Source organism: Impatiens glandulifera, chromosome 4 (genome assembly GCF_907164915.1).
Source record: "Impatiens glandulifera chromosome 4, dImpGla2.1, whole genome shotgun sequence".
Classification (NCBI taxonomy): domain Eukaryota; kingdom Viridiplantae; phylum Streptophyta; class Magnoliopsida; order Ericales; family Balsaminaceae; genus Impatiens; species Impatiens glandulifera.
In genome coordinates, this window is record NC_061865.1 from 42546651 (window position 1) to 42574294 (window position 27644).

The 27644-nt window shown below is 32.4% G+C and overlaps 2 protein-coding genes and 2 long non-coding RNA genes across 4 annotated transcripts; 2 read left to right on the plus strand and 2 right to left on the minus strand.

Moving 5' to 3' along the window:
* Nucleotides 1–3612: 3612 nt before the first annotated feature.
* LOC124937068 lies at nucleotides 3613–5668 on the plus strand. The gene is made up of 5 exons (XR_007099218.1): nucleotides 3613–3694; nucleotides 4003–4135; nucleotides 4963–5016; nucleotides 5321–5445; nucleotides 5529–5668. It is a non-coding gene; the product is annotated as an uncharacterized LOC124937068 (long non-coding RNA).
* A 74-nt stretch (nucleotides 5669–5742) lies between these two features.
* Nucleotides 5743–6519, plus strand: LOC124933589. Its single transcript, XR_007099002.1, has 3 exons — nucleotides 5743–6011; nucleotides 6129–6196; nucleotides 6293–6519. It is a non-coding gene; the product is annotated as an uncharacterized LOC124933589 (long non-coding RNA).
* A 5664-nt stretch (nucleotides 6520–12183) lies between these two features.
* On the minus strand, nucleotides 12184–12783 carry LOC124935158 (ethylene-responsive transcription factor ERF024-like). The gene has a single exon (XM_047475611.1). The coding sequence runs from the start codon at nucleotides 12781–12783 to the stop codon at nucleotides 12184–12186; it is 600 nt and encodes a 199-aa protein (XP_047331567.1).
* An 11479-nt stretch (nucleotides 12784–24262) lies between these two features.
* On the minus strand, nucleotides 24263–27262 carry LOC124933525 (probable eukaryotic translation initiation factor 5-2). The gene is made up of 2 exons (XM_047473940.1): nucleotides 27141–27262; nucleotides 24263–25985 (listed from the first exon to the last, which is right to left on the minus strand). The coding sequence occupies exon 2, from the start codon at nucleotides 25689–25691 to the stop codon at nucleotides 24420–24422; it is 1272 nt and encodes a 423-aa protein (XP_047329896.1). The 5' UTR covers nucleotides 25692–25985; nucleotides 27141–27262; the 3' UTR covers nucleotides 24263–24419.
* Nucleotides 27263–27644: the final 382 nt, after the last annotated feature.

Here is a 27644-nt window from a genome sequence, read left to right on the forward strand (position 1 = left end):
TTTTGATTATTAAACTCTCTCATACCTTAGCCAAAACTAAATATATTTATACTATATTTGTTCTTATATAATTATATATTTTTTCATTAATTAAACTAAATAAAATAATATTTCATTATATTTTATTTAAAATTTGACTCATAATATTTTATTAATGAATTTAATTAAAAATATAAATAAAATATATAAAAAATGCATGGACAACTTTGGAGCTTGTTCGAAATTGGGTTATTTGAATAACCTATATATATGGAGAAAAAAATAACGACTATTGATGATTTTAAAGAATTGATAATTAATTTTTAATTTTTTTTAAAAAAAATATTGATGTGTAAATATGAATAAAATAAATAATAATAATTTAAAATAGAAAGTATTTCAGTATTTTGATTAATGAATTGAGTGAGGTAATGAATTAGAAGAAACTGAAATAATCTTTAATTTTGTTTCGAACAAGGCTCTTCAGTCAAATACAATTAATTACTTAACATGGGCATCTCTAATCATTGTACGGTTCAAACTATTCTCGAATAAAGAAGAAGAGTCTCTAATATCATTCAAGTTTTAAATTTCTTTCCGAAATTAAAGGAGAACTAGCATGATACCCCACACTCATGACCCATTCCGCTTAAAATCAAAGCGCTTTCATATTAAATCGAACACGCAGTTTTTTAATTTTTAGTAAGCCACAAAATTCCTATAGTATTTTGCATAACACGTGTGACAATAATAACTATGGTATCGAGATGTTTTAGTTAAGTTAAAAAGTTTGTTAACTCAAGTACCATGTAAAAAGATTTGATAAAAAAAATACAGTAACATATCCAAATGATTGGAAATAGAGAGGAAATACTTGAAAATATCTAAAAGATGCTTAATTATTAAGTGGAGATGAAAATAAATCCATGTAAACTAACAAAGATGTCCTAGCCACTCTTTACAAACTAAGTTATGAGGAAATCTTTGTGAAGCAAGTTTGGTTATGTTGGAGATAAAAATACATATTTCTTTTTATCACAATTGTTCAACTCAAAACTTATAGATTATTGTGTTCAAGTGAACAAGGGCATCTAGAGATGACATCGAAGGCCAAAGACAAATCCACTTATTGAATACTTTCAAGGGCTCCTCGTTAAAGGGATACCTAGATTGGAGATTTCTCCACTCTTCACTGAATCGTTCAGAAAAGAGTCATCACAAATAAAAGTCGAGCCTTTATCAAGTTGGTATTATCAGAGGAGATAAAAAACAGTATTTTCCATGAAGGTGAATAAAAGTCCAGGATAAAATGGATTTAACGCAACTATCTTTTAAAAAAAAATTAGTCGGATGTGGCACATACATATACAATGTAGTTAAATATTTTTTTTAGAATCGAAAGATGCTCAATCAATTGAACATCACCGTTCTCAACCTTATAACCAAGAATTTTATACTCAAAAAAATCCAAGACTTTTTGGCTATTTTTCATGTTGTACGTTTATATAAAATAATTTCTAAAATTATTTCAAAACGTTGTAAATTCAATGATGGTTAATATTGTTAGTATTGGACAATCAACATTTTTGTTGTAATTAATTCCAATATTTAGGTACATATTCACTAATTATACATTAGTCTTTATGATAATAAAGATTAAACTCCATTAAAATAATATATTAAAATATAAATATTATGAGCTTATTTAAACCCTATAATAAATATGAGATATATTTGTGTAGAACTAGAAATATCTTTTACTATTTCGTTGATAAGTCGAATAGTAAATAAGTATATTATGGATAAATCATAACTCACATAGATAACCTACTTATTATACTAAACTAATAAAACAAAATGTAGAGAGATGTGTTTCACTCTATAGAACACTCAAGTGCTATTGATAAATGGTTAGAAGACATAAACCTCGTATCAGACATCAACCACCATGATCTTTTATTCCTTAGTCGACCTCTCACTATTAATCTTGTGACCTCATTCTCAACATTTTACGCTCTAACTATCTCATCATATTACTGACATATCCTCACTTTAGTTAAACCAACAATCTATCATTTACATATTAACCACAATTATCTATTTTCCCTAATCGAATTTTTGGTACTTAGTCTTGTGACCTTACTCTGAACATTTTGTACCCAACCATCTTAATATTATATACCTCTAATCATATCACTTCGGCCAACCAAACCCAACCATATCATCTTACCGTCATTATCTCTTGTTGCTCAACCATCTCATCGTTAACCATCATTATCTCTTATTTCCCAATTTATTTTTCAGTACTTATTTAATTACCTCACTCCAAATATTTTGTTCCACAACCATTTCATTATTAGCGACCTCTTCGACCAACCCCATTTCAAGAATTTACACTGAACCATTTCATTCACATATTTAATCACCATATGATCCCCTTGTATCCCAATCGAACTCTCACCGTCTCATCGTCAACTATCTCATCATTACCGACCTTTTACCATCACTTCTACAAATCAACCATCTCATTACTTATTCATATATATATTTTTATAATAGTTTCAAATTTACACCTCACGAAATTTGATTTTTAGTCATTAGTATGTATAATGAATACTTTAACCACTAGACCACTTAAGATTAATAGTTTATATTTATAATTTTTTAAATGAATATATAATTTATATGATTAACCACTCAAAATAAATCACTCAACTTACATTAAATAAAACTTCATCCTTTAACATGGTAAAATAACTTAAATATCCAAATACAAAAATGTCGAAGATTTATCGTTATATATTAATAAAATATTTGGTTGGATTTAAAATATAAAGTTTAAGTAGCTTAGTTTGGTAGTGTCTTGTATATATAATAATAGGTTTCAAGTTCAAAACTTATATATATTATTTTTAATCTTATACTTTTTAAATTAACTGCTCAAGATTTTGATGACGAGTCAATCCACAACAACCCGACCCATTTACTCTACAAGATGGATCGTGTGTTGTGATGCGATTATATAATAACACTTTATTATAAAGAGTGTGGAAGTCCTTAAATTTATAATTGAGGACAACTCAAGTGTCACTACAACAAAATATACTTTCAGCGACCCTTATATGCCAACGCATATTAAGCGTGGGTAATAACTAAAAAAAAAAAAACCTTTCCCAACCTTTCACCTATCCAACTACCTTTAAATTTTAATATTTTTTATATTTTATTTTTAAACTTTATAAATATTTTATTTCACTATTTTAATTTTATTTATTTAAATTTAACTTAAAATTTTATTAACATTAAAATTTAATTATTATTGTATATAATATAATTTTTAAATTTTTTATAGAATTATTAATTTTTTTTATTAAAATCTGTCTTTTATTTAATTATTATTTAAATTTAATTAAATTTAAAATAAAAATAATATAAACTAAAAATAAATTAATTAAATATTATATTATATTTAAGAATAAAAGATGAAGTTATAAATTTTTCAAAATTAGGAATAAGTCTTTTAGATTTTAAATTTTATAAAAAAACCCAAATCTAAGCCCATTTCAAGCCTAAGCCCAATTAATGTAAAACAGACCTATTCATTCTATAACCTAATCATCCTCTCCTCTGACTCATCGTCTCCATTCACCCATTGCGAAACAGCTCCAGTCTCCACAATCCACCGCCAAGAGCAGCTAGTTCGTCGCGCTATGAGGTTAGTTTAGTTACGCCTGTTGACATTCGCTCTCTCTCTATATTTCTCTTTTTCTGGATTTGAAACCGGTTTTTAGGAAGTATATTTTTGTAGATTGTAGTTCGAATTTTGATAATACTATGTCATTATACTCATTATAACCTTGAAGATGTTAACCTAAATTCTCTGAAACGAGCGTGATTTTGATATAAGAGCTCAATATCGGAATTTTCTTTTATCAGTATGTATTGAATATTTCAGTTACAATTTGATCACGACGATAAATTCAAATTAGAAATAAATAATTAAAAGATGGCTTCTTAATTTAGGACAACATTTAGATTGAAAGTGAAGCAACAAAATGCCGTTCTTTAGAACTCGTCCTCGGTATGGAATCAAACATGCACAGAGTTGTCATTAGGGTTTTCCTTATCTGCGGGTCGTGGAAGTCTCCCTTTCTAGGTATGTTTCTAAGTTTTTCCCACTGATTTGTTTCATATGTATTACTAAGTTTGCAGGTTTTTGACAAATGTCTTCTTGATGATGTCTATGGAGAAAACAAAAACTGACTTCAAATATTATTTATTTTATTGAATTTCTTAAGTAATGTATTTAAATGACTTGGTAATAGGTTATGGTCATACTTCTTAGTTGTTTATTTCAGTAAAAAGAAGGGAATGGTAAGTCTAATTGTGTGGGCTTAATGACCCAAATCAATTCCTTTTTCTTTTTTTAATTATGCAATGGATTTCTATAGGTTCTGCACTACTACTACTAACCTTTTAGTAGGTTATATTATTATGCAAATTACAATCTCTTTAGTTATTGTGGTTTAAGTATAACTGTCATGTTTGATTTCAGGATATGATAATCTTTTATTGAGCTTGGCTATTATTTGTTTTCTTTTGTTATGATTAGTTATGTTTTGTGTTTTTACTGTTTTTGTGCCATAGAAACTCAATAAGGAAATTGATTTTTCTTGCTGTCTTGTGTTGAGTGTTTTTTTTGTTATAGAACCATCATCCTCAGTTGTCGCTTTTGTGTTTATTGTCATTTTTTTCATAGAACCACCATTATCTCTAGTTGTTTCATTAATGGCTATTGATAATCTATGGCCAAAATTCTATCACTTTCTTAGTAAATATTCATACTGAAGCTACAGGACCAATTACTTTATTAGGATTATGTTCATCAAGTAAAGCAGGGTCTCTCTTTGTTCTCTCACTTGTGTGTCTTTCATCTATCTTTGCAAACTTATGAATGTATCTTGTTGTGATTCACATCCCTAGGATTTTTGAGGAAGCCACTTGCTAGGAACTGAGCATAGCAATCTTAAATGATAGGTAAGTCCATGTATATAATTTTATATGTAATATATGCTACATAGCAATCTTAAATGATAGGTAAGTCCATGTATATAATTTTATATATAATATATGCTAAATCAATTAAAGATGAATATGATTTTAAAAATTTGTTATGATTCTTTTAACTCGACAAGTTGTACAAAATCCTCACATCAATGTTAATCATGTGAAATATATGGTTCTTAGATCAGATGTTATATCAAGTTTTTATTTAATATATGTTTTTTTTTTCATTCAAAAAAGAAAATGAAAGTTGACGCGCATAATGACTTTTTTGTAGGAAGAAGCTAAGCTGCATGAATCACAAGTAAAACCATCTGTTGCTGCTGAAGATGTTCTTCTGATCAGGGAGGGGAATATAGACAATTATTTGTCAGTGGCTTGAATAACTCAAAAGAAGAAGAGGTAAGTAAAATATAGTAGTGATCTCTGTTTATAAATTCAATTAGTTTTCCTAATGTAATATGCCTCCTCCTGTATTTGATAAGGTTTCACTCCTTAAAAATATTCACTGGAAAGAGTTGTCATTGTTGGTATATGTTTGGCTAGGATTCCTTCTAGTTCAGATAGTCAAGGTAATTAAATAATCTACCTTTTTCAACATCTTATTAAATATTTCATCAACTAATCTAATGATGATCATCCTGTTACAGACCTACATCGAACCGTGTTCAGCTGCCTACTTGATCTGAAGGCATGGCAGGTATTAACAAATCTTGATAAATAAAATTCCGTCTTCAAATATAAATAATGTAATATTTTTTTTATGACAATTAAGTGTCTATAGCTGCATCTGTGACAATATATGAAGCAGTAAGCTTATACAAAGGTAGTAAAATAATTGAATCAAAGTAAAAAGAACTGAATCCAACAGCTTGGAAACCACATCTACTTTTTCTTGTGATTTGCACGGGTTAGGCGGAAATTTCATATTGGGTCCCCTTTTCTTAGAGCTTGGTATTCTCCCTCAGGTATTATTACTATTATACCCATTACCTAAATCCAACAATATTACAAAATTTCAATCTTTTTATTTTTACAACAGGTTGCAAAATTAATCATTTGTATTTGATTTTTTTTAATTGTAGTGTTGGCTGACTGAAGTATTCATCAAATTATCAACTGCAGGAATAAGAAATGTAGATACAACAATCAGGTTTTTTTTTCTTCAAATTTTGTCTATATTTATTTTACATCAATATACCATCATTTCTTATCTTAAATTTTTTTTTTTTTTTTTACATAATTGCAGTGGATGACCAATAAGAAGATGAAGTAGATATTGGAGGACCAAGAGGAAGATGAAGTAGATATTGGGAGGAAGATGAAGTAGATATTGGAGATATTGGTGACGAAGTAGATAAAAATCATCCATTTCTAATTTTCTGTTTTAACTTTTTTTTCAAAACTGTTTTGTTTGTTTTGTTTGATAGGGATATTTTTGGATTGTTATATGATTTTATGAGAATTTTTATAATTAAAAATGTTGATAATAATTAGTATGAAATATTTTTTTAATAATTATTTAATTATAAAAAATAAAAATTATTGAGAAAAATATATCAAAAAAATATTAATAATATAAAGAATTGTTAAAAATTAAATAGACTTTTAGCGACGTTTAAAGTAATTTTACCGACGCTTAATTAAGCGTTGTTATAACTTGCGCCCACCCTGCTTCTGGCGACGCATGAATAAGTGTCGGTGATGTTTTTGGCGACGCTTTTAAGGGTTGGCAGAAGTCTTTTTAAGCGTCGCCAAAACTCTTTTTTGTTGTAGTGTGTTACGTTACCAAAAAACAATTCAACCATCAAAGATTGATCATTGAATGAAGAACCACTTAGAAGAATGTTGGAACTCCAATCATTGAAGGGGAGGAGGCTTTGTCTAATGACCTCATAAAAATGCTTAAGAAGAAGTTGCTTGAATACATATATTTCAAGGTGGAAATTATTGTAAATATTGCTCAACATGATTCCAACAATCATCAAATCAACAAAGATTCTAAAGTTAGATATTTTATTTGTGACAATCTAAGTCTATAAATGAATTCAGGAAAACAAGTCTAATTAATTTAACTTTTTTACGATTAATATGTTATTAAGAAAAGATCTAATCTAAACACACAATAAAAGAAGATATAAAGATAAAATGGTAAAAAATAATAAAGAACACAAGATATAACAAGGTTTTGCTAATAATGCCTACATCCTCGAAGAGTCGTCCATGCTATTGATTTTCCATGAATAATGGTCCAAGTAACCATAAGTTACAATGTCTCAATTGATAGGAGTACATCAAAAGGCAAAAGACTAAGCTAGTACTCCTAAACCCAATAAAATCTTAAAGCCCAATTACAATATATAAATTCTAATAGAATTTGAGCCCAAAACCCAACAATCTCCACCTTGGGCGAATATCGCACTTATTGAGATGTGATAAATAAATTATAAATTCAACAATCTTTACCTTGACGAATTTCACGTCCCTTAGGAATTACACTAGTTGTACCCATCATTCTCCACATTGACAACAGTCAAGCCATCAAGAAATTAGTGGGTTCAAAACTTCAACCTTCGCCTTTGCTCGAGCCATTCTTGAGATAATTTTTCTTAACTCCACTTCCACTCAAGAGCCCTTAGAAGATTAAAAATCTCTACCATCACGTATATCGCGTCATCAAAAGGTTATGAGCCACACATCAATTTTCACAGCTTGAGCCATTCACAGATAAATTAGTATACATCCACTTCTGCTCAAAATCCCTTAGAAGATAAAATCATAGAGTTTATAACACCAAGTAAATTTGGTTAACCACACTACTTCAACGATGAGAGACATTCAATAACTCTTCTCAATCTTTGTTCATACCCATTGACATATGCGGAAACAATAATTAACAATTCTTTATTATGTTAAATTAATCTTTACCCTTGTTAGCCACAAACCGAGTGTCTTATTTTTTAAGTCCAACAATCGACTAAAACCAAAATACATATTACACCCTAGACGAACTTTCATCGTCTAATTTTTCAAAACCATATATCTATCGAAAACTGAGGAGGTCGCCTATGATACTAGGACCAATAGGTCTAAAATGGGTTTGTGCCGCAGGTGTTGAATGATGACACCCAATACGAACTTCCATCGTCTACTTCCTCAAAATAAGATATCGATCGAAATCGAGAAGACCCAAGACGGACTTTTATCGTCTACTTCATAATAAATAAATTAGGTTATCACGACGTCTCTTTTCTCAAGCTCAAGATCTGACAAAGAATTTGTCACCCATTTTACCTTGAACGTCGTTTACTCAACCAACTTGAAACTCATACTTCTCATTGAACAAATTAACTTGCAATCTACTAGTTTCTTGAATCCACAAACGACTAGCAATTCAAGAATATACTTTCAAGATTCACTATCTCTCTTCAATTGTCTTCACCAATGCTTCAAATGATCATTTATAGTTTTTGAAAGAAATCGAATATCTTTCCGTTTGAATTGATTGAACTTCTCATCTAGCCCTTTTTCATGACTAGGAATCACATTCAAGGTCTCAATCATCTCCTCAATAAGATGACAAATCAATCATCTCATTCATCTAAACTATGATCCACAATGAATAGACAATTAAGAAAGAACAAAAGAAGTAACAAAATCATCACCTTCAAATTAATTGAGTCTCTCATCTAGCTTCTTTTTCATGACTAGGAATTCCACTCAAGGATTTATTTATCTTCTCATATTAGAAGATAATGCAATGATTTTCTTCTTGGTTCGTTTGAGAGTTTCTCTCAAAATGTCTTCACCTCAACTTATAAGTGTCTTTCACTTGTCTTTCTCTTCCTAATCTTTCATTCATATTGTGTGTTAACTGGAATTGTGTCAATCCTTAATCACCCGCCAACTTAATGCAATCTTACAATTTGGCCTGAAGGATTGCTCAATCAACATGTCGACAATATTGTCATCGGTAAACACCTTTTTGATAACAACTTTCTATACTTGATCATGTTTTTGTCAAGAGTAAAGCACATAATCTCACCACCGTCTTCATCTTAATTAGCTTTTCCAATAAGATAAAAGTTCATAACCAATAAGATAACAAATTTTTTTGTCCCAAAGAAGTCAAATAAAACTCAAACTATGAAAAAAATTTAAGCCCCAGAAAATTAAATTTCGAGACGTTCAAACCTTGATCTGACCGTTGAAAATATAGATGAATGAGTTACTGACCTCTCGACAAATTTTCAGGTCAATCGGACTCTGTTTAAAACTCCAATAGTTAGTTTGATAAACCCTGCGCGATTTAGACTAAAATCTATTACTAGATTTTCTCTATGCCTCTCTTTTAAGTTTGACTTCTTCAATCACCATTTTCCAAAGAAAAATCTCTCCAAACACATTTTAGCCAAGAATTTCTTCAAGTCAAAGCCCTCGACATAGTGAAATAATATCATTCATGTATGCTAAGACATCAATTGATTATAATAAATCCTCCAACTAATTTTTAACAAGCATGAAGATGTATTGTTTAATGACATCTTAATCACACTCTTGCAAACAAACCTTAAAGCCACCCGCTTTAATTAGAATACCCTTTATATGTTGCATCAATTGTCTTTTATAATCTCATATTCTTCATTCTGGTGTCGCTACCTACACGACGACTTTTCGTCACCTGCACCCATTGGCGCCTTTGAGAAGAACAAAAAGACCCACTGTCTTCTTCTCAAGACATCATCACCCAGAACTAAGAAATATTTTAATGACCGTTGACATCTCCTTAGTAATTAAAGATTTCGACTCAAAACTTCACAATGAATAGTTCTTCTGCAACCAATGTCGTTTTCTCAAACAGCCAATAATCTTCAACATAAGCACAAATATCAAACAAATTCTTTAATGACAGTTAGGGTTTCTATCATATCTTTATAAATAAATTAGGATAAATATTTTCAAAACATGCTCTGATACCACTTATTGAGAAAATATTTAATATAAACACACAATAAAAGAATATATAAAGACAAAGTGGTAAAGAATAATAAAGAACACAATATATGTTAGATAAAATTAGACCGGTTCACAGAACTTAACATAAATTAAACCTTCCATGCAGGAACAAGGAACCGGACCGGTCAAACAAATGAACCGGCTAAGAAGACTAACCGGTCAAGCTATTAAACCGACTAGGACATGCGGAACATAACCGCACAAAGAAAGGATCGGCCAAAGCTACAAAACCGGAAACACCAGACAGCCGATAAAGGAATAACCGGAAGCTGTCCGGTTAAACCAAACACACCGGAAGCCATTCGGTTAAGTCAAATGACCGACCAAGTACAAGAAGACAATTCGGGTATCTGTTAAAGATGATACCAAAGGAACATACTAAACACTTCCATATCCATACAAGTCTGAGGAAAGTCTGTAGGCTGCAGAAGACAGTCCTACAGGATCTTTCCACTTCGGGATAAATTAGAAAAGAGATCTTCCAAGTAGAGACAACTGTTTAACAGACAGTCACCACATTGAGTAAAAGACAAACCTAGCAGGTTTGTCTTACACACCGGAAGAACAGACTGCCAAGTCTGTGATATTGACCGCCAGGTCTGAAAAGATGACCGCAGGGTCTGAATCACTGAATCAATGAACCTCTGCTCAGCCAATCAGATTCAAGGAAGTGAAATATGACCGTTGGCATATTTCACCTATAAAAGGAGTAGTTGAAGAAGAGTAAATGTGGAATATACAAGGGACACACAGTGAGACATAAGTAATACAACGAGCATTTAATTCACAAAGTGATAAGATTGTGTTCTAAGAGAAAGTCTAAGTGCTAAAGTTGAAGAGTGTATTTTACAATTTCGGTGTAAATTGTAAGGGTATTATCGAGCAGGAAATAAGTCTCGATCGGATTGTACTTGTATTCCTTAGTGAATATCCTTCTCGCGGTTTCGAGAGGAAGGGGTGACGTAGGAGTTTTATCTCCCAACATCCATAAAATCTGTCTTGTTATTTACTTTCTGCCGGCTCCATTTTCTAACTGACCTGTACTAACTTACCGACACCGCTCTAACCTACTTAACTCTATCCAAACCGGATCACCAGGTTACAAAAACCGACCCATCAATTTTTCAAACCTTCATCATTCGAAACCGGTTCCGCCTATCATACAAGTGTGCTGCTTCAACCTGAAACAAACCTCTTCCGCGCTTGAACCTAATTCAAGGGTTTGTGACAGTTTGTGTAGTATTGAAACCCCGGTGTTAATCTCTAACCGGATTAATCACCACCCTTTGAGTGAGACGCGCTAACCGGCCTAACCCCGGTCCCCCAGCCGCAACCTAGATCCTAACAATATATAACGAGATTCGGCCAACAATGCATACATCCTCGGGGAGTCGTCCATTCTATTAATTTTCCATAAAATAATGGTCCAAATAACCCTAGATTACAATGTCTCTATTTATAGGAATAAATCAAAAGCCAAAAGACTAAACTAATACTCTTAAGTTCAATAAAAGATTAAAGTCTAATTATAATGTATAAACTCTAATAAAATATGAGTCCAAAACCCAATATATGTCTAGTCTGGTTTTTGTTTGGTTATACCGATATCTCTCACTTTTTATTTCTATAAATAGATGGATAAGTCCTCCATAAGATTTTTTAAATCATTTAATTATAACCATGGAAACTAGAGATAAACAAGAGTTAAAGTATTCTCTATAATGATCATTGGAAAATTAGAAAAGTGGATGTAAAAGTTCTTCTCCAATCATGATAAATATCTTGTGTTCTTTATTATATTTATAATATAATTCTATAGTTTCTTGGGTGCAACATCTGCATTTTATAGAATTTTATATTTAATTTAGATCTTGAGGCATATGGAATTGATTATCAATTTCCTAACATAAAATAATAACAATTGAAGAAAAACAAATTATGAAACTAGCAATATTATAGTTAAAACCTTCAAATTTAGTCAAATTTAATATGCTTTTAATTCTTAAGTTGATTTAAAACCCTCCAAACATACCTCAATATTAAAATCTAACAGTAGCAATAAAATACAAGTTTTAAAGCCACTAGCTATAGATAATTTATATTAGATAAAGTTTGTAGAAAAATTCAAGGGAAATCCCAAAGTGTCTGGTGAGCAGTAGTATCAGCAAGAGTAGACTGATCAAGATGGTCATCATCATACGGACTACCAGAAGTAAACCTTGGAGGGCTAAGAAGCATCCCTTCAGCCATGTTCATAATCACATTAGGCATATCAAATATCAAATCCTCATCCACAAACTGATCATGATCTCTTCCAATACTCCTACCAGCCTCATCATGATCTATAATTGGCTGATCTTCTTCCATCTCTCTTGAACCTGCAGCCACGATTGCATCGGCGGCTGCTCCGGCAGCCGCCGCCGCACAAGCAGCTGCCGCCTGAATGTCTTGAGGTGCATTTGATGCCGGAATTGGCAGGGAGGAAGCAGAACCGGGGAAATTGAGCTCGGCATGTTTCCCCTTTAAAGCCAACGCGGCCACATCATATGCGGTTGCTGCCATCTCTGGAGTGGGAAAAGTACCTAGCCAAATCCTGTTTGGGGATCTGGGCTCTCGTATCTCCGACACCCACTTGCTGCTGCTGCTGTTGCGACGCCTCACTCCGCGGTAAACTGGGTGTCGGCCAGAGCCACGTGGAGTACTGGTGGTTGTGTTATCTGCCATTTGAGATAAAACTGTGGAAAGATGGATGGAGTGAAATTGGGCATTTATGGTGAGGAATGCAATGGGTGCATGTAATGTACGTAGTAGGGTTTTTAGAAGGGAGAGTGGATTGAAGTGTAAACCAGTGAAGGATGAACTGCATGGTTAAGAGATCAGATGGGTTTGAGGGTGCAAGACAGCTCAAAGATTTGCAGATCATTAGTTGGAATTCTTTGTTTTCTTAATTTTGGAGAGAAAAATTAAGGTACTAATATTTTACATCAATGGAACAGTCCAAGAACCTCTCTCTCTCTTTCTATTGTCAAATAGCAAGCACACGCTTTTTCAGTGTATGGATCACTTAATGTGTCACACTCTATATATAGTGCTTTTTTTAATTTAATATGTTTATCTGGTTTGCCGTCATTAGATTTTCTTCTCTCTCCATAGAATAAATATACTCTACAATTATACCTTGTTTGATTTTATTTTTTTATTTTTTATTTTTTTGTATTTTTGGATTCTTTCAAAAAAAAATTTAATTATGCATGATAAAATTATATTATTTGAGTTTGTCATTGATTTCATACAATTTTTTAGTATTTAAAATTTAATAAAATTATTTTAATATTTTAGTTACTAAAATAAATAAGTTGATTGTTACAATAATACTAAAATGATGATAAAGACAATTTCTAAAAAAATATATATATAAAATCTATAATAAAAAAACAAAATCAAAGAGGCTCTTAATTTTGTTTGATAAAAGATTTGGTTTATTGAGTTTTTAATTTATTTAATTATTAAAAAAATTTGTATTTAAAATTTAAAATTTAGAAAAATAAAGTGTTTATATTTTTGTGTTTTATTTAATCAAATGAAAGATATAATAATTAGAATAATAGTGATCTAATCGAGATAAAATTTATAAAATTTAAGAAAATCTAAAAAAATTACTTTTAAAAAAATAAGCAAGCTCTTATAACTTTTTTGCCTTCAAATTATTTGATTTTTTACAATTAAACCATTCTCTCTCCTTTGATTACTTCAGTAACTAAACTAACATTAAAAACACTAACTTATTTATAATTAACTGTTTATATTATTTAAATATTAAATAAAAATAATAATGAATAATTTAATCTAAATAAATTCAAAACTATTTTAATTTCATATATTCAAATTAACCAATAACAAACCTCTCAAAAAAAAATCTACCCACCCTTAGAAATGGTTTTACCTGTGCATGTATGCATGTGCATGCAGAATATTAGCAAAACTTAAGAAAGAATATAGCAATATTGATAAATAAATAAAAAAAATATGATAGATAAAATTGCACTTAAAAATGAATTATGAAATTAGAGACATTTTTATTAATTTAAAACTTAATTTTTAATAATATAATTTAAAAAACTCACCAAACTACGTAGTTTAGTGATAAGATTCGGCTTAAGAGACTAAAATGTCGCTGATTTGATTTCATTTGAAAACACGTTGAGTTGAAACAGAATGTCATGTCAATGGGGTGTCATGCTAGTTCTCATTAATTAAAAAAATTAAGCATTTTATAAATATAGAAATTTAGTAAAAATTAAAATGTTAAAACAATGTTTAGAGACGAATCTCTTGTTCTCGTTATTAAAATAATCGACGCATAAGCATATCGAGCTCACCTTCTTCATATTTTAATTTGCTCAAACTTCCTCCTACCTGAGCTTGAATAGAAAGAAAGTTTTTAATTATAGCACCTATATAGTTATCAATCATATATACACTATGGTATATATCATCCACTTCCGTTTCACTATATTTGTCAAAATGTCTTCTTGTCCTTGGTCTTGGTTTTCAAAATGATAGATAAAATAAGGGGATAGGATAGAAAATTTGAAAAAGGGAGTGACGTGGACCTTATTATTAGAAAAATGAAAAGGGTGAGAAAATAGATAAATTATTTTATTTTTTCAGCCATTCGAATTGTGTCATGGTATTCTCCCTCGTTCTCTACTCCAAATTCTCTTCCCTAATCATTTCTTATAAAATAAATATATAAACTTAAATCGAAAAAAAAATATGTTTAAAGTAATCTATATATATTGATGCTTAATTTTTAAAGTGTCTGGATTGCCGGGTCGAGAGCTGTGCTTAATTTGGATATATGTGAGAGTAAATGGATACTTGGGTCGGATTGTGGGTTGACCCGCCCATAAAATTTTTACTGTAATATTTTTTTCACGATTTTTTATATTATTACTCGTGCAAATGCACGGAATACATGCTATTTATAAGAATAATACATAATTTTAAAATGCTCAAATAACTAAGTCTTTTATTCATAATATTTAGTAAATTAATTTTTTTGGTTAGTGCTAAGAATGTTTACTTAGTTTAGTTTATATTAGACTTAATTTCTTTGCTTAATTTTTTCATTAATTATTAATTTCATTAAACTTAAGGGTTTTAAACATTTATAAATAATCATTAGACGATAACTATGATTCGTGTGATGATATGAAATACACTTTTGATCAAATGAATGAGGCATGTGATGCAAATCATGTTCATGCATTTCTTGAAAAATTTCCCTTAGTATGGACTAGGGTCTTGGGCTTTCTTTCATATGAATGGGAAATTTGGACAGAAGGGACCGAATCTACTAGGAGGTTGCATACATATCCCTAAAACCAAGGAATCAAGTCCTCGTGTAGTTCGATTGAGGAGATTGAAAAGTGTGATAGCCAAAAGGATTATCTTAGCGATGCTAGCTGAAGGAGTTTAGACGAGTCTTGATCCTTCTACCTTAGCAATGCTGAAGGTTTTCAAGGAAAGCTAAAAAGGACTACATTAGTATTCGATGATGAAGGATTTCAGATAGGTTTTGAGGCTTTGACCTTAGCGATTCTGAAAGGTTCAATGGCAAACTCAAAATGACTACCTCAGCGTTCGAAGTTGAAGGATTTCGGACATGTTTTGAGGTTTCGACCTTAGAGATGCTGAAGTATTTCATGAAAAGCTCAAAAGAACTACCTTAGCGTTTGAAGTTAAAGGATTTCAGACAAGTTTTGAGGCTTCTACCTTAGCGATGCTGAAGGGTTTCAGGGGCAAGCTCAAAAGTATTACATTAGTGTTCAAAGCTAAAGTATTTAAGATAAGTATTTCAACATACTCATGATATGGAATATATCAAGAGTCCAAAACAACATGAATACATAAATATCATTAGCAACTGGGCTAATGAGTATCACCTAACAAGGTTGGATGCAATTCTCGACACAAAATGCCCCTAGTGTAGACTAAGGATCTGATAAATGATCTATGGAAACTTATCCTTTGTGTAATGACTAGAAGACAAGATACATTATGTTCCAAAGCTCTTAGTATGAAATTAGATTCTTCATGTATTTAGAATTTGACATGATGGGAAAACATCTCTAGCAATTGGGCTGAACGACTAGATAGTTTTCCCACTAAAATTCTCTTAGTATGGACTAGTGTCTTGATTCCTGATCCACTGGAGAAAATCCTTAATAGGTTGATGGATGAGATATTTATCGCACATGCAGTTTTCTAAAAATGATCCTCGGTATGTTTAAGGGTTTGACAAATAATCCGTAAAAAGTGTATACTTAGTGTGGAGACTAAAGGATATGAAGCTCGCAATGATCCTATAAAGAATTAGAAGGCTCGCTGAATTTTAGACATGAAACGACAAAATAAATTCTGGAAACTAAGCTAAAGGATACCATTTGAAGTTGATTGATGCAACTTTTGGTGGATACCTTTAGTTTGAATTGATGTCTTAAATTGTCCAAGCAATACATATTGGAGAAATGTTATTGACAACGTGATCGAAAAGCATTGTGCATCCCTCTTTAGGGCATTCCTAGAATGATCAAGAATCTCGCACAAGAATGTGACTTACTAGAAAAAAATCCTTAGTGATTGGGCTAGAAGATGCAAAGTATTTCTATAGAATTCCCCTAGTGTAAGCTAGGTGTCTTTGTGAATCTGTACTACAATCTGATGGAGAAAGTGTCTCTAATAGCCATGTCAAAGGACAAGATGCAACAATGGCATGAAAGGGATGTCCGACTTTATGGGTTTCACTTTTCAATGTTCAAAAATAATATTTCTTAAGTGTATCAAGATTATATGGAGCAGAAAATTGTTCACCGTCCATAAAGGCTAGACGTACAACTCTCCGAAGAAAACTTGTTTGATGATGTAGGGTCCTTCCTATTGCGGTAGAAACTTCCCTCTTCGATCTTGAAGTTCTCAGGTTTTGCGAAGGACTAGGTATTAGCTATTAGATTTCGAGACTTTCCCTTCTTGTTGAAAGCTTTCAACATGCGTCATTGATATGCTTGTGTTTTAGACAAGGCATCAAGCTTCTTGTCTTTTATGAGAGATAGTTGATCGTATCTAGATCTAAGCCAATCTTATTCAATGATGTGGCTCTCCAAGAGTACCCTAAGGGTATGTAGCTCAATCTTAATGGGTGGAACTACCTTAATACCATAGACCAATGAATAAGGAGTTTCTAATATAGACGTTCATGTGGTCGTTCGATAACCCCACAAAGTATAAAAAAAGCTTTTCATGTCAATCCTTGTATGTTTGCGTGGTTTTCATTAAGATGGAGATCACGTTCTTGTTCGCATCTTCAACCGCTCCATTGGTTTGAGTTATATATGGAAAAGATTTGTGATAATCCATCTTGAATTCTTCCAAGTGCTCGAATACATTGCCTTAGAAATATCGGTCGTTATGAAAGATCATCGAATGGGGAATAGTTCCTCAATGTAGATTGAGAATACTCATGATTTTCCTTGATGGAAGGTGGTATGGACCAAGAAAATGTGGGTATGGCTTTGGTGGTATTCCGATGATTAATGCATGTCTTGAAACCATGTTCTAGTGTGAACTATGGTGTTTCAATTTCACAATTCATGAATGCATGACTAGCTTTGAGACGAAGGAATTAAAACACATTGCTAATTCAAAAGTTATGAATGCATTTTAAAATAAATTCCCCTACTAGTATGATTGTGTGATGACGAGTAATCCATGAATCCTTGTAGAACTAATCAAACTTAGACGAAGAAAACTCTTTGATGTAATTAATTTGGCATCATTTGACTTATGATCCTTTTAAGTATACGACTTGTTGTACTTATTCTTTTTTCCTCGCCCATTACTTCTCCTAAACAACTTAGTGACTTGATTGTTTGCAGTTGTACCAACCGCCTTATGGCAAAGATCCCTTGAATCAAGGGTAGGCATGAAGTCTTCCAGACTCATTGTATCTTCCTTCATTCGTAGGTTGAGCATGCATTACTTCAGAAGAAACTTATTGGTGATCGATTTTGTCATGTAAAGGATCTCTAACTTCAACCATAACAAATCAACATTCTTCTCCTCTAAGATCTCGATGATGTCATCATTTGTAACACACAACCATAATGTTAAATATTCCTTCTCCACCAGAATGACCATATAAACAATTATTTATGCTCATGCCGACAACTTCAACGATCCACATAAACCCTTTTATTTTAGTAAATCTCGCATCTTCATCTACCATAAACTGAATTTATTTATCCGTGTGAACTTATGGATCTTAATACTTACTACTGTAATCTCTAATACCGGTTTGTTAGAACGGAATGCAAGAGATGGTGTAAACAATAAAAAAAAACATAAATTTAGCGTGGTTCACTAAGATAAATTTGAGTATGTCTATTAGAAGAGAGAATATTATTGAGAAGATCATAACAGAAATTACAGCATGACAATATAGGGTTATGGTACGAGTTTATATAACACTCGGTCCCCTAAAACACTAATAGATACATAACGGGTCTGAAAGTGATGCTCTTAAAGAAAAGACTTTATCTTTCTAAAGTGTACACTTACACATTTAAATAAGCCTCAAATAGGTCTGTCCAAAAGTTTCAAAAATATTTGTATAATATTTTCCTAAATGTATTACCATAACAAAATATCAGATTTCTTTTTATATTAATCGCATTTCCTTATATCAAAATTATACACTAAAATATATAATTTTCATTTGTTCAATATTCACTTTCTTTGTATCAAATAATTCAAGGCAACTCAACCGTTCCTTCATAATATTTATGTTTTAGCTTAATCTTTAAGTACTTAATATTATTTGATCATTTTAATTATCGACTTGACACATTCTTATTTTAATGATTTTGATGAAGATTAACCGAAAGAACAAATGTATTAGGATTAGTTCAAACTAGGTTGTGTTGCAATCATGCATAAAATACAATTTGTGAGTTTAAGCATTGATTGTCAGCAAATTGAAAGTTATGGGTCTTTATTTTCTTTTATGCAATTAGGGATTAATTAATTATTAGCGGGTTTGGGCTTGTATGTATAAGTATATTAGGGTTCTAGGACTCTTAATACTTTTCCTCTTTAACAAATATTATTATCCTTCTTTGTTTTTCCAACGTTTTATTTCTTCATAACTGTTTTTAGAAGATCCGATAATTAGAACCAACATTTGGTATCAGAGCCTATCTGATCAAGAGCATGTCGTCGATAAGATCAACTAGAGATGCGGCGGCAATGAAGATCGAAAGTGAAGGGAACGTGACACTATCATATCCGTTACTCATAAAGAGTAACTACTTGGTGTGGGTGTTAAAGAAGCGGGTAAACTTATAAGAACAAAGAGTGTGGGAAGTCATGATGCTCGACGAGATAGAAGAATGGAAGGATAGAATGACTCACACCGCTATCTATCAAGCGATCCCCAAGGACGTCCTTCTTATGGTGGTAGAGAAGGATTCTGCCAAGCTAGCGTGGGAGATACTAAAGACGATGTATGTTGGATTGGAGAGAGTTAATGAAGCAAAAATGCAAACCTTGAAGATACAATTCGAGATGTTTTTCATGAAGAATGGGGAATTAATGGATGATTTCTCCATGAAATTGACATCCATCGTGAATGATATCCGTTCGTTGGGAGAGAAGGTGGAGGAGATCTTCGTCGTCAAGAAGTTCCTTAGAGTCGTACCACAAATATACATGCAGATTGTTACATCAATTGAGCAATTTGGTGACCTCAAGAATATGATCGTCGAGGAGATAATCGGTCATCTCAAAGTCCATGAGGAGAGACTTCGCGACTACGGAGACCAAGAGGAGGAGTACCTAATAATCACGCATGATGAATGGATTTCACGAATGAAAAAAAATGGAGAAGCCAATTTTTCTTCTGGATCATAGAGTTGCAGCAACAACGATGGAGATAACCGAGGTCGAGGAAAAGAGTAATGTTGAGAGAGAAGTAGTGCAGAAAGCTCACCTCGACAAGAAGACACCAAGCTCCAAAAAAACAAGAACACAATGTAGTGTTACGCTTGTCAAAAGTATGGGCACTACGTGTCTTAGCTCCCTAACAAAATGTCTAACAATGAGGCAAACCTCACTAGCTTCTATGACGAAGAACCATCATTAATGTTTGTTGAGGTAGTGACAAATGTTTTTCCCAAAGACGATGAGGCAAACTTTACTAGCTTCTATGATGAGGAGCTAACATTAATTTTTGCTAAGAAAGTGACAAATATTTTTCCCGAAGACAAGGAGATAAACCTTAAAGTGTTTGTGCAATAACCGTCCAAGGAAGAACTAGAGGTGGTGTTGCTCAATGAAGAGAAAGTCATGGAGAAACTCCTCGCAAGTGGCGATGAGTGTAATCACACCAACGTGTGGTACCTTGACAATGGAGAAAGAAACCATATGATGGTCCTTGAGAGAAGATCAATGAGCTTGACGAGAAAATCACTAGAAATGTGAAGTTCGAAGATGGAAGCAAGACGCATAGATCTATCTTGTTGGAAAATATGTGTGAGTAGAGATGGTGTGTTCGAGGAAGAGAAAAAGTGGGAGTGGTGCAACGACATCAATAAGCTCGTACAAAATTCCGTGGAGTTTGGAATCCTATGAGATGTTTATGCGGAGGAACCACTGTTAGAGATGGATCGTGATGAATTGTTGTTTCTCACCACCGATGAGCCAACAACATATCATGAGGTGGCAGTCGAAGAGCCGTGGAATGAGTCCATGAAGAAAAAGCTCGAGTCCATAAGGAAGAACAAGACATGTGATCTCACCGATTTACCACCTGGTCACAAGACCATCTAGTTAAAGTGGGTTGTCAAGTTGAAAAAAGACAGCGAAGACAACATGCTCAAACACAGAGTGAGATTGGTAGAAAAAGACTACGTGCAGAAGCAATGCATTGACTTTGAGGAGACATTTGCACTTGATATAGTCATGTTAATTCTTGGCATCGCATCTCACCGTGGATGAGAGATTCACCACTTGGGTATCAAATCAACATTTTCAATGGAGATATTGAAGAAGAAGTCTATGTCGCTCAACCTAAAGGCTTCATCATCTAAAATAAAGAGCACAAGGTGTACAAGTTATACAATCTCTACGGACTACGTCAAGAACCAAGGGAGTGGAACACTTGCCTCAACAAGAGAATGATGAGTCTCGACTTCGTGAAATGTTCTCAAGAGCAGGTTCTGTACACAAGAAACCATGGAGAAGAAGTACTCATTGTTGGTGTATACGTCGACGACTTGATCGTGACAGGAATAAGCAACAATGGTGTTGAGGACTTAAAAAAACAAATGATGAAGGAGTTCGAGATGAGTGATCGCGGGCTACTCTCGTACTATCTTGGTATCGAGGTGGACCAGAAGAAAGATAACATTAAGGTGAAGCAAGCAACTTATGAGAAGAAGGTTTTGAAACAGTTTGCAATGGAGGATTGCAACTCTAGCAAGTATTTGATGGAAGCAAAGTTGCAGCTCGGAAATGATGTGGAAGGAAGCTTAATGGATCCGAAGTAGTATAGGTGTATCATCGGGTGTCTCGGGTACTTGATGCACACTCGACCCAATATCTCTTATGTAGTTGGCATAGTGAGTCGATACATGGAGCACCCTACCACTCTACACCAATAAGTAGTAAACACATTCTTCGTTACGTGAAGAGAACGACGAGCTTTGGGATTTAGTTAAGAAGAGGACGATAAGTTAATGAACTCGTTGGTTTTACTGACGGTGATCTAGTTGGTGACACAGACGACAGAAAAAGCACAGGAGGGATGATATTTTATCTCAACGGGAATCTGATCACCTGACAATCTCAAAAGCAGCAAACTGTTGCTTTATCTTTATATGAGGCGGAGTTTATGGCAGCTACTGTAACGTTGTGTCAAGGACTTTGTCTGAGAAACTTGTTGAGCGAGGTGCTCGGATGTGAGTCGAGGCCGGTAACCCTCTATGTCGACAACAAGTCCGCAATAATATTATTGAAGAACCCGGTGTTTCATAGACGCAACAAACATATTGACACCCGATTCCATTTCATTCGTGAATGTGTCGAGAACCGACAAATCATCGTAGAGATCGTAAGCACTAGAGAGAAACGTGCATACATTCTCACCAAGGCGCTAGCAAGAGTCAAATTCACGGAAATGCGAGAACTGCTCGGCGTGTAAAATCTCGAACCAAATCAAGCTTACGGAGGAGATTGTGAGTCTAAGCATTGATTGTCAGCAAATTGAAAATTGTGAGTCTTTATTGTCTTTTATACAATTAAGGCTTATTTAATTATTAATGAGTCTGGGTTTATATGTATAAGTATTTTAGGGTTTCTAGACTAATTTACTTATTTATAAGGATTGTTTATAAAGGTTGATATATAACACTTAAACTCATAAGACTTTCCTTTTTAACCAATATTATTGTTATTCCCAGTTTTTTCAACATTTTTTTTTCATAACTGTTCTTAGAAGATCCGATAATCAGAATCAACAAAAGTAAAATAATAAAATCGTAGTTGAACCTAAAGTCTAGGTTCTTTCCTTTGCTTGTTAAATTTTTCACTGCTGTACTGAAACCATGTAGTTTTCATATTTATATTGCTAGCGTTTCACTGCATTAATTCGTTACAATAAAGCAGATCCGCTTTAGCGGACACTTGTATTATGAGGATGCACATCGGTTTTCATTAAAAGGTATATATTGTGGGGTGGATAAGTTTGTTGATCACTTGTAGAATTGGAAAGCTTTCAAGATGATTCACCACTTTTGGAAGATATCCTCATTTTATCATTCTTATAATCTCACTGGTTTTTTTACCATAAGTCTGTTAAATCTCATGTGACATCCATTATGATGGCGGTGGTAAGAAGTTTAAAGACAAGCAAAATTAACTCTTTTAGAATGGTAGAATTATATCATTTCTTAAATAGATGAGTAACTCTTTTAGAATGGTAGAATTATATCATTTCTTAAATAGATGAGTAATTATAAAACTTGATGAAAATTTGATTTATTAGAAAAATAGTAGTTAAGCTTTTGAAATTAGTGAGACTTAGATCATATAAAATTATTTATCACTAAATTTAATATATTATCAATTTATTTAAGCCTCAATTACTATTTAAAACTTGAATTTTGATTATCAAATAAAGTTCGAACCTTAATTAAGTCGAAAAATCAAAATTTTAACTATTTGTGACTTTTTTTAACTGAAAAAACGTTAATTGTATTATTTTAACTTATTATTTTAATTTGTCTAATTAATTTATTATGTTTTTAAATAAAATAATATTTAAAACAAACTTAGGTGAAAAAATTCTCTTTCACTTTTTATAAATGAATTTAAAAATTTGACGTTTATGTTTTTCATCTATTATTTCACACAGCACACCTCTTTCTTTTGATCATGTTCATACCAGATTCTCCATATTAAAAAATTGATTTTAAATGAGAAGAAAATGTTATTAGATATAATATTAATCAACTAATTATAAAATAAAATTTTATTTGTCCAATCTAAAAAAATAAATATAATATATATATAATTTCTATATTATATAATATAATATAATATGATATCGTATCAAGTTTTTAGGACTAATTTAAGTTAATAAATTATAAATTAATTATAAAATATTTGAGTTAAAAGTATTAATATTTTAATTAATTTTTTATTCAATATTTAATATATTAAATTACATTCATCTAATTATATAATTTAATATATTAAATTTATTAATTAATATATAAGAGTATAATACTATTATTTTTTGTTTTTATTTTTATTTATTTTTAGATATTATCAATTTAGATATTGAATAATTAAAACAAAAATATTTTTTATTTAATTATTTTATATTAAATACTTAAAATTTAGTATTTAAATAATAATTTTATATTTTATAAAATAATGTCTTAAACTTTGACAAATTAACTAAATATTTTAAGAAAATTTGTAATTATTATCTTAAATAACCTCATTATCTCAGAACCGGGGCTCTACAACAAATTTAAAAAAATGCATTCATTACATTCAAGGTCACATATTGTCATAGACAACCTACAAATTTAGGTCATTACATTCAAGGTTATTAGCATAATTAACCATCAAGTTGACAAAAACCAATGCAGAAATCATGAAATTAATAGACCGCTTATAAATGTAGTTCTTACTTCACCCCCTCAACCCCACAACAAAAAAATGAAAAGACTCCAATTGGAAATAGTGTGCTTGTTTCAAAGTATGTCCCACAAAACCTCGATTCCTATAAAAATTCATTCTTCTTCACTTTCGGATTCAGCGCTTTGGAGCCACTCAACAAAGGGCTTAACATTCTTCCAAATTTGAGCACCTTTGTTGCTTCCAGCTATGCCCTTCTCATACCACTTCACAACATATTCTTCCTCCAACACGTCAATATCATAAAGCGCCTTAAGTACAAGAGCCACCTCTTTCACAGCATCCCTACTTGTCTTTCCACAAAAGGTTTCAATGGCTTCAAGGAGGAGCATCTGCTGAGATCCTTCCTCTTCTTCATCAACAAGACCACACACAGCTGCAAGATAGTTCTTCTTCTTAACAACCTCTTTCGAGAGAGACCCTTTCCCCACTCCACCAAACAGAGATTCAAAAAGGGCATCCATTATATCCTTAGGCTTATCGGGTAATGATTCAACAAATGATTTAAACTGAGTTGCAGTTGAATCTTTCTTAAGATATTCATTAATTGAACTCACCAGCTTCCTACCATTAGCTGCTGATTTTGGCTTCTCTTCATTGGTTGAAATCATAACCATGCCGGCAGTAACAGCACTGAGCTGTTCTTGAATTCTTTGACGAGCAGCCTCCGCCGAAGTGTCGGTCTGCCATTCCACGTCATCACCTTCATCATCGTTATCATCCTCATCTTCTACCACTGCAGAAGCAGAAGCCTCGGTTTCATCTCCTTGGATGCCTTGAGGAGAGGTTTTGACCAAACCTTTCTTTTTCGTTGCGTCTTTCTTCAGTTTCTTTAGCTCTTCATCAGCTGCTTCACCTTCCTTGAGACGTTCCTTCTCAGCTCTCCTCATCGCCTTCTTGTCCTTACCACTTCCCTTTTTCTGCTCAGGAGGATTCTTTAAGATGAATGTGTTAAGTTTGTCCCTCATATCAACATCAGAAAGAAACCCACAAGCAGCACATTTCAGAGTGATCATCTGTGTCTTTGTGATTATTATCTCAGTCTCGGGATTCCCACACCCATAACACTGGACATATTTCTTTATGAAATTCTCTAGAAGACCTGCAAGCTTGGAAGTTTCATGAGCACCATTCACATGAGAGGTTCCCGTCTTCTCCTCGAATTTGGATTGGGCTCCAAGCTCACACCCAAAATACTTTGTGGTATAAGAAGCAGGTCTACTAAGGGCCTTTGCAATATCAACCATATTGACAATGTTAGTCTTGATGCCATTTCCTCTGCCCTCAATCTTAGTTATCATCCTTGGCATTTTATACCGATAGAAGGCATCATCCTTGTTTCCAGCACCAATGTTTTGTAGAGCCATCTTTGTTGACAACTTTTTTAATTTATCAGAATGCAGACACTAGTGTTCTCTTTCAAATGAAATTCCTGGAATCGAAAAGGGCTGCCAATAATTTTGAGAACTCGACTTCTCAAACAGCTCAAGGTGCATGCAGAAATCTGAAAAATCTGCAACTTTTTTTCTGAACGTAGGGCAATACTCTCCAAGCAATCCAATCAATGTTAAAAAGAGAGCCCGTTCAGACATAAAAGAAGCTACTATCGTGACACACTCCACTTTTGCTAACTGCAAATTGCAGGTCAATCTGCTAAAACTCTGGAAAACAGAGTATTCAAAATAAGCAATAAACACAAAAAATATTGTATTGCATCAGTAGCGTCACAGAAAAAGAATATAGAGATTCATCAGTTTATGCTTCAAGAATATTAGCAAAGGAAGACCAGAAAACAGAACACAAACTTGAACTTGCAAGTACATAGTCAAATGATCAGGCGAGGCATTTAAAGATATCAAATGTAGCCTTTTAAAAAAGACTACATATTCATTCTCGTAAACGAGTTTGAAAGACAACATATAGTAGGATTATCTAAAAACAAGCAAGGTCATACAGAAGAGACATGACAATCACTGACCTGTTCCTAATACATATTGAAGATAGTAGAATTACCATAAAGTTAAATGCATCAAAAGTTTAATGGAAGCAATCAACAAATTTGAAAAAGCTTAGTAAAGATTAGCTAAATCATCATATCATATGTAAGTGAATAATAATAAGTCAAGACTTCTGTTATCAAGACTAGTAGTATAATTTACACTGGATTCCAAAAAGGGTATTGAACAGAATCAACATCCAGGCCATAGACAAAATAATTGAGTGATGTACTGCAAGAAATTGCAGCAAAAGTACATATATCTCTAAAATAAGGAGGACCAGCACACAATTCAATCTCGATTCTACAGGAAAGAAAGACTACTAAGGGGATTCAATAAACAGTATATCAACTATTGTTGTACATATCTAAAGTTGCAAATATTGAATCAAGTACCTAATAATGAGTCTGAGTAAAAATACAAAATCCTAATAAGGAGAAACTAAGTCAATTATGAAAATACATAAATCATATTCAAAGATCTACATAAACCCATATACCGCATATGTAGAAAAACATGGAATAGAATCCTTAACAAACATGTACCACCTAAAATAATCCAAAACGACAGCCTGAGTTATCTGTGTTTTCATATTCAAACACACCGAAACAATAATAAATTGAAACAGGACTTCGCTGACCGATATGTCGATGAAACTAAAACAGAAAAATAGAAGCAGGGTTTCTTCCGATCAAACAAAAGCAAGGATGAAATTCAAGTAAAACGGAGACTGGGTACAGATCGAAAATTCGAAAGCTGAACAGAGTTGTAGATGAGTGGAGTTGAAGAGATATAGAGAGAGGGGAGGTTGGAAGATACCTTGTAAACTAGTGAGAGTAAACGATCAAAAAACACAACGAATGAAAACTGGTAGACCTAAAAGAGAGGGGGCAAAGAGAGAGCCTTTATATGGGAATGAGAAGAAAGGAACCCTAGGCACTAATTTTAGGGCAACCGCAAGCTCGTTTGATTTTGAATTATTACAGCTTCTTTGGTTTTTAATTCATTGTATAAAATTTCCAATTAATTATTTAAAACTATTATTTTATGGGTTACTCAAACTAAAATATAACTATTTTATTGGAAAATTATCTACTAATATGTTTAGTTTGGATGCTGGAATCCGAATAGGAATCAGTTTGATAATAAACTCGAATTGAAATTGATTTATTCATTTAATATATATATTTATTTGTTAAACAGTCTCAAGCTTTAATTAAATTAAAGGATGACAAACAACGATCTCAAAATATCTGAGTGAAAACAAACAAACATAGATTACATTAACAAACAACAAAAACATATTAGGCCTGCAGTTTTAAA